Source organism: Hetaerina americana, unplaced genomic scaffold, assembly GCF_022747635.1.
Source record: "Hetaerina americana unplaced genomic scaffold, ioHetAmer1.1.p SCAF_4, whole genome shotgun sequence".
In the NCBI taxonomy this organism is placed as follows: domain Eukaryota; kingdom Metazoa; phylum Arthropoda; class Insecta; order Odonata; family Calopterygidae; genus Hetaerina; species Hetaerina americana.
Window position 1 is genome coordinate 25,176,186 of NW_027286985.1, and position 8,260 is coordinate 25,184,445.

At 36.2% G+C, this 8,260-nt stretch overlaps 1 protein-coding gene across 1 annotated transcript; it reads left to right on the top strand.

Moving 5' to 3' along the window:
• The first annotated feature begins 231 nt into the window (after positions 1-231).
• LOC139692194 (probable oligoribonuclease) lies at positions 232-7,180 on the top strand. The gene is made up of 4 exons (XM_071590256.1): positions 232-608; positions 684-845; positions 2,086-2,306; positions 6,850-7,180. The coding sequence occupies exons 1-4, from the start codon at positions 483-485 to the stop codon at positions 6,974-6,976; spliced, it is 636 nt and encodes a 211-aa protein (XP_071446357.1). The 5' UTR covers positions 232-482; the 3' UTR covers positions 6,977-7,180.
• Positions 7,181-8,260: the final 1,080 nt, after the last annotated feature.

The following is an 8,260-nucleotide window of genomic DNA, read 5'->3' on the forward strand; positions in this document are numbered from 1 at the left end:
ATACAAACATTTGAAAGGTTCATTATTATAATTTTTGCTGTATTACTGTAATATATATTCTGAATTGGTGAAATATTTAGGGAAGTACATACCATCACTTCACATTCACTCTTCCGTAAAACTTAAAGAGCTCAATTCCCCTCCTCATGTAATATAAAAATTTTTCGAATACATGAGACCGCGTTCCTAACATTTCGCTTTTCTATTGTTTTATGCTTGACCCGCGTGAAACATGAAGTTGGGTTAAGGTCCAGGCATTTTTTAGTCGAATTTGAATTTTTCAGCATATAATACTTTGCGGAAAGAGATAAGCATCCTGAAAGTTACCAGATATTTAAAAACGTTCGGGGTCGTTGTAGAAGCAGTCTGTAAGTCCTCCAGTTGTTTCAAGTTGCCGCTGGTCAAATATATGATTACCTTTTGTGTAAAGAGAATTCGAAAATAGTGATCTAATTCATGCCTAGTCTTCGTAAAGGTAAACCATGTTGTTGTTAAAGAAAGGGTTACATTTACGAATCAGTATTTTGCGAGGTTTAGGTGGGGTTTTACGGCATCTTGGCATGGCTGCTAACTCAACGAATATGAAGTTAGTATGGATCGACATGGAAGTAAGTTTCCTACTGCAGTTACGTGCCATTATTTTTTTTTGTATCCTCTACCATCACATTTTGCCATCGATACAGATGACCGGGTTGAAGGTAGAGCAGGATAAAGTTTTAGAAGTTGCGTGCTTGTTGACTGATGGAAACTTACGGGAGATTATACAAGGTCCGCACGTTATAATTCGACAAGCTGAGGAAACGCTTGCATCGATGGGTCCTTGGTGTATTGAACATCACACAAAGGTATTTTTTTTAAATGTACTGGTCGCTAATATTGGAGATGTTTATTGTAGGTGTCGCAAATGTGTAAAATCGCCGTAATTCACTTTTCCCATGAATTTTCGGAAAAACTATTCCACTTTTCCAGGAAACGGAAGAATTAATATCTTCACTTCAAGAATGCCCCATCGTTTTTTAAATTGACGCATTTTAGGCTTTTTTCAAGTTGACTACCTGAATGAGTTCCATCTGTCCATACCCTTCAGCCAACCCCCCATTATTTGAGCTATTTCTAATTTTTGTAGCTGGTTACTGGGTCATTACTTACTTTGGTATCTGGAGCTGCAGGACTCATATTTATAATGTAGCAACAGTGGTATTTACTGCTTCTACACTGAATTAATTTGGGGTTCAGTCTCTGCATGCATCCATCGGTAGCCACTTGTTTGTGTCCCGGAGATACTTTTGAGCACTAGTTGTGAGATGTTTCTTTGTATACTATCCAAGGTGTGACTCTAAGTCGCTACTGGTGTATACAACTACAGTATAAGATTGGAACTATTTGATCCTCCTAAGGTGAAAGTTCTCACTCTATGCTTTAAACATGTGCATTCTGCAGACACCACTTTTCTGTTTAAGAAAAAACATCAAAATACTTGCTATATCATTTATGAAACTCAGTTAAGGTGAATAATTTTCATACTGAAATTGTCACATTTTATATAAGAATGGTATGATATATGGGGTATCTCGCAAGGATATATTTCCTATGGGGCCACTATGGAGGAGTTCATGCTCTTTTCCAGTAGTTACTAGAATAATTTTAGCCCATTATATATGGGAGTAGGTTCTGTATGATAATGATCAGAAGAAATTATTTAATCATGAAAACAAATCTAATTATAAAATTGTATTTGTCTGAAACTAACCTCCAGGTTCGTATCTGTGGTTGGTTGAAATATTAGTAGAAAAATTAAGAGAGTTCTAATAAGTTATTATATTATTGTTTATGTTCTGTGAAAATTTGCATATGCCCTGCATTCATTGAGGAAATATTCCTTCATCCTTTTAAATTACACAAGTTTAGACAGTTCTAGTCAGTGCACAAAATAACTTGAACTGCTACATTTTTCCCTTTAAGAGCCCATGTTTATTTTAGTTTGTCTCATTTCTCTGAACTTAAACTGAATTATTATTTGCTGGGATTGGTTTTTTGTGTGCCTAATTCAATTCCTTAATGGTTTGAATCAAATTAATTTTTCAGAGTGGTTTGGTGGAAGAATGCAAGAGGAGCCAAATCACAGAAAGTGATGCTGAAACAATGCTCATGGAGTTTTTGACAAAACATATACCCCCAAAAGAAGGTTTGCTGTCTGGAAATACTGTTCATATGGATAAAATGTTTTTAGAGAAATACTTCCCAAAAGTGCATGACTACTTGCACTACCGGATTGTTGATGTATCATCTATAAAAGAACTAGCCAGGTAATTAAGGTATTTTTATTGTGATGACTAACAAGAATGTCTATATCCATGGGTCGAATGAAACATTTTGCCATGGCTAGGAAATAAAGCCAGAATAACCTGACTAAATTTTAATGGTTTTATTCAATTGTTGATCAATTAAATAACTTTTTTCTACTATTGCCTTAAATAGGCCTCAGTGACACCTCATATTGTCACAGGCAGATTCTTACTTAGCATTTTATGTGGAAATTGGTGTGTGGGAAATACTAATTTTTAAAGAATGGAGTAGCTTCAACATTATATGTGTATACTTCATAATAAAAAGTAAGTGAACAGGAATTAAGTCCTGAATGGCCATTTCCTAGGAATATAAATAAAACCTTTCACATGGCAAGATGTTTATGAATTCGAATATTGACACCCTATGTAAAAAATGGTATTCTCTCTAATGTTGAACTTAATGCATTCCTTCCTCATAACCTTTGTGTACTGTTTACAAGAACTACTGGCTGAACCCCCAAGAAGCAGTTCATTGTATGAGCAGTGTGTGAAATGAGAAATGCACTGTTGTGAGTACACTGGGCAATTAATGAAAGATCTGCAGCTTTCTTGGTATATTTTCTGGGTGGAGCAAAAGTTCTGCATTTCTAATAACATTCATACTAGTTGCACAGTGTCTCACCGTCTGCAGAAATTCAGAACTTGTCTTGGTGGAAAACCTGAGAAGATTTCACCTTTCCTGTTTTTGAAATATGTGTAGCTAGTCTCAATATCTAAGTCCAAGCATGACAGCAAAAGAATGTTTACATTGAAGGCAGTATATCCTATGCATGGAAATGTTCATATTTTGCTGATCTCAGTGATATTTTAGAGTCTAATATTCTCTCCTGCAATCTCGTTAGTAATGAGTTTGATTCCAGTCTACATGGTCTTTCAGCCACTGAGGCCATGGGTATTCAAATATGTATTCATCCTTGTTGGTAATTTGATCAAATTTTATGCTGCTTTATGCCGTTTATAATTAGGATCACCTGTTAAATAAATATATTACCATTATTTCATCATCAAGTTTATTCAGCTATCTGTGTACTATTACTTGCTTCACTGTAGCCTTAATGATTTCATGACTTTTCCTTCAAGATCTTTAATGGCCATTCCTCTCCTTTTACTAACACCTTTATCCCATTTCTGTGTGAAGTCAGCACCTTCTTTTTTCATTTTATCCTGTCATTCTTCTCTATTTAGAGCTTCAACCTTTTTCTTTTGGATATTCGGTTACCTTATTCTGCCATCTTAGCTTGGGTCCCCTGATCTTCCTCTTTCCATGCTCCTCCAATTGTTGCCATCTTTCTCCCATGTAGTCCTCCTTTGTTCAGTATCTAAACAACTTCAATCTACTTTCCTGTATTTTTTGACCATTCCTGACATTTATTTTTAATCGTATCATTTCTTCTAACCCATTCATTTTTCTTGGAGTTATCATCTTTGTCACTCTAATTTGATTTCCTGTGCTTCGGCGATTCCCCATGTCTCAGCACCATGAATACTTACCGTCATTGTGCAGCTCGCTTTACTGTCGCACAGTGGTCTGCTCATTTTTCTGCAGTTCTTGTGTCTTCATTTGATTCTATGGGATGCCTCAATCTCCAAAACTCCATTCTTCCCCGAATTTGATCTTAGGCATTAGATTCCACTGGTAGAATTTCAACTTGAAGTCTACTTGTGATATCTTCCAGTAGGTGCCTTTTTACTACACCCTTCATCTTTCACTACTGCTTTTTATCTCTGTATCTGTGAACAATTTTACTGTATTCCACCAGTGCTAACTCTAACCTGGCTTGGCTGGTAATGTCATCATCAGGCATTGTCCTCCATCATTCACACTTGATGCATCTTGCCAGTATGCTTATAATCAACTCAGACATACATGGACTGAGTGCTGCCCCATGGTGGAATTAAATTTCCCTGTGGAGATTTGTCATGACTAACCAGCTTCTGAATGGTATTTCAGTTTCCTAATACATCTCCTTTGCTGCTTTTTGTCATTTTCAGTACTGCATTTTCTATCACCATAGTTCTTATCAACATGCCCTGTCATATTCCTTCTCCAGGTCAATAAATGCATCTATAATTCGGATGCCGTCCCCTTATAGCCTTATAATGCTCCATTAATTGTCTTAACATGAAGATCACATCCATCGCATCTCTTCCAGGCATAAAACCAAATTCTTGGCCTACTATAAACATTTTTCATTTAAATTATCTCCTACTCCAATTCCATGCAATGCCATAATGAATTGATTTGCCTTTTAGTTTACTCTACTTCCTCAATCCAGTGCTTTTGTACAGCAATGAAGAGTTTGAAGTGATGTAGTGGCTAGTGTACTGTCTTCCTGTACTGAGGTTTCTCAGATTTTAATTTACCCCTCAACTTAATCCTGGGGGCCATGGGGGTGTATGAATGAAAAAATGTTTGCCATGTTTTCTGTTATTGTGAAAATGAATTGTAGAAATTATTCTCTGTAGTAGTTGGTGCATTACTATCACCATTAGATTTTAATGTATGACTGCCATATCAATGCAGTGTCAATACACCACGTGTCAGCCAGGGGTAAACGGATACCAAAATACCCCTTGGATAATGAGAACAGCCCATATCTCAACTATTTATATTAGGACATGTCAGATTTATTGTACTTTGCTGTGGAAGCCACCAGGAAATTCTTGCTGGGCAAGTCCAATCATGGCATTTTTTAGCCTGCATATTATCTTCATGCCATGGATGACTCCCATACGAGGTTATATTGTGACATGGCAGGAAGCAGATGTCTATGTGGATATTCCAAATGATAAATATGTGCAGAGGAGTGGTTCAAAAATATATTGTGGTTCATTTTTTAAAGAATTTCATTTTAAGCCAATTGCAGAAGTTCTAGCAGTTATTCTCACTTTTCTCAGTCCCTTGATTATCTCTTTTGCTCACGAACAATGGTCTATGTAAATGCAAAGTTTTCAATTCAACCATAGGGTGACTAGATTTGTGACCTGCTTTTTCAGCTGTACGTATTAATTTTTTTATCATTGGTTCTCTTTTGTTTGGATTTAGTTTTGGATGGGCCCTTTAAAGCTATTACTCATTGTTATGCACTTTGAAAGAACTTATGCACTACATGTTAGGTCTTAGTCCCCTTTAAACTACTCCCTTCGGGATCTCACACACTTAACTCAGCATCTTTTCCACATTTCAAATCAATCAGCAAAGTCCTTTTTTGAAATGGTCATCAGCTGCCTTGTCACATTTTCCTTTATCTCGTCAATCAACTGTTGGGAAGACTGGAGTTTTGTTTCAAGGTCATAGCCATAGGACCCATGGCTCGTCTCTAGTTATGACCTCTTTGTAGAAATTCTGGGTCATCGTTTGCGGCTTGGAGCAAGTCCCCTGCAACTGCAGCCCGTAATTCTTGATATTGACAAGATAAAAGAAATAGTGATGTGGCAGCTCTTGATGACCCCTCCAAAATAAGACTTCGCTGATTGTTTCATTAAGTGGAAGAGATGCAGGGATAAGTCTGTGAGGACTAAGGTCTCATAATTCTGGGTAGGCTATTTTTCTCAAAATATTGCATGGCTGAATACCTTCCAGACAGACTGTGTAAATGCCTTCTGCTCTTTATTCGTCCATCATCAGCTTTCCTTAATTTCTACCTCCCCTTATGCCATACAGAATGCATATTCTATTACTTCCTGGTCCTCTGCAACTGTTGATCCTTAATTCTTTCTTTCTGTAAAGCTGTCTCACCTTAACAAAATAATGATATTACTAAGAAAAATAAAAACAAATGCAACAAGGCTGGACCTAAAATTTCCTCCTGCCTTGAGGCACAGGAAGTTTGTATCAGCTTCTTTCCATTGTTGTTGGCCTTGCTTATAAACCTTTCACTATTTGCCAGGGACACATAATACAGCCAGGATAAATGAATTCATGTGGTCACTCATTTTCCAAAGCTTCTAAGTCTCAGGACATCCAAGTTAGAGACTATTCCCAAATACATGAGAATACTCTGTAACTCCCCAATAAAACAGTGAATGTTTCCTGAAAGTGGCACAGAGTATTATCCTGAATTGGGGAATAGTCTAAACGTCCTGTGGCTTAAATGTTTTCTATGCTGAGTGACAACCTGAATTAATTTCATCTGCTGGTAATATCGGTCTCAGGCGAATAGTAAAAGGTTCATTGCTGATTTAATTTGACATTATATGAATATATATCAGTAAAAATGCTCTTTAAAATTCTAAGTGATATGTTGAACAATGCAATGGTCCATATACGATACAAAGGCACATCGAAGCTACCTACTCAGTTTTAAATATAGTCTTATATGGATATCCTTCAAATAGGAAATTCAATCATAAGAAATATAATTAATTCAAAATAATTTTTTTTAAAAAGTACCCTGTCCTTCGGCTTGGGCAAAAATGAATTGAATGACTGTCTTTTGGGTGTAATTTCTGATCCATGTTACCATTTTTGAGTATGTAATAATGTTTTATTTTGAAACAGGTGGTGGTTTCCAGATGAGTACAGCAACATTCCCGAAAAAACTTTCACACATAGAGCATTGGAAGATATTAAGCAAAGTATTGAAGAGCTTCGATATTATAAAAAATCTATTTTTAAACCTCATTAACTGTTCATAATCATGTTATGTAAAAACTTTGTTTTTAACTTAAGCACTGTTTGTGTAACAATATATTTAAGGGTATGACAATAGAAATATCCTATATATGGTATGTGTCACATACCATATATTGGATCAAACATGAAGTATATTTATTCTTCTTCTATGGAATAATTGATTCAAGCAATTTGTGGTAGTAATAAAAATTAAACCATGATGTTTTGGCTGGTAAAATTCCATTTATTTATCTTCAGAAATTATCAAGCTAAATAGAAAAAGGTATTTCTGTATTGAGATGTAGTGTTGAATGGCAGTTGGCAAGATGTAAGTGGGTGCCCGCCCACTGATGCTTTTCCTTGTTCCCAGCAAGCAAATGCTATTCACGGGTAGTTATGGTGAGGTCGGTTTGTGGTGGTAATTAATGAGTTTTTTAATGTTTGATGTTCGTGTAGCATTGGTTTAGTTATATTAAATTAATGCAAATTTTGGTCGTGGGTGTATTCGGTCAGTGTTGTATTCGTAGTTCCATGGATAAGTTAATAGTGAATTGGTAGAGGATTGAAGTGAAAAGATTGAGTTAATGACATTAAGACATCTGGAATCATCGGAATTTTGAGGTCGTTGTGTATTTTGCAGTTTTTAATTAAGTAGGGGGCCAAAGAGAAGCTGCATAGTACTTTGTTTTGGAACCTGGTGACTCTTGTTATCTGGAATTTGGTGGTGTGAGCCCAAATTGGAGTAGGGTAAGTTACTACAGGACAGATCATGAAGGCAGTGGAAAGATACATCGTATTCTTCATATAATTAGGTTAGTCTTTTAGCTAAAATGACTCCAGGAAAGTTAAACATAACATTTTCAGGTTTAACTTTGTGAAATTCCTTCATTGTGAGGGTAAAAAGAAACTTGATACTTTCACAATAAAGATTTAATATTTCACGATTATGATTTCACCTGATGATTATGCACAGCATCAAAACCATGGTCGTGAAATATTAAATCTTTACTGTGGAAGGGTAAAGTTTCTTTTCACCCTCATCAGAGAAAGTTCTCTCCTTTTCTTCGGAATGGGTTGAGAGCCGAAATAGAGTGGCTGGCCTTCACCCTTTCTGCTAATTTTTGAGAAGTTTACTACACTACATTTATTTGGTTGAACGGAGAGTTTCCAAGTGGACATCCAGTTATATAGGGAATCCAGATGCTCTTGAAGGTAATCTATTGCTTTATTAGGTTGAAGTGAGTGGGCGGAGATTGCAGTGTCTTCGGCATACAAAATTAAATTAGTATGTGGGTGT

What these genes read in the sequence shown, in the direction of transcription:
- LOC139692194 (XM_071590256.1), top strand. Translation starts at nt 483, where the DNA reads ATGTTGTTGTTAAAGAAAGGGTTACATTTACGAATCAGTATTTTGCGA. An exon ending in TAGTATGGATCGACATGGAA is followed by an intron (nt 609 to 683) that starts GTAAGTTTCCTA and finishes CCATCGATACAG; the next exon opens with ATGACCGGGTTGAAGGTAGA. An exon ending in TCTATAAAAGAACTAGCCAG is followed by an intron (nt 2,307 to 6,849) that starts GTAATTAAGGTA and finishes ATTTTGAAACAG; the next exon opens with GTGGTGGTTTCCAGATGAGT.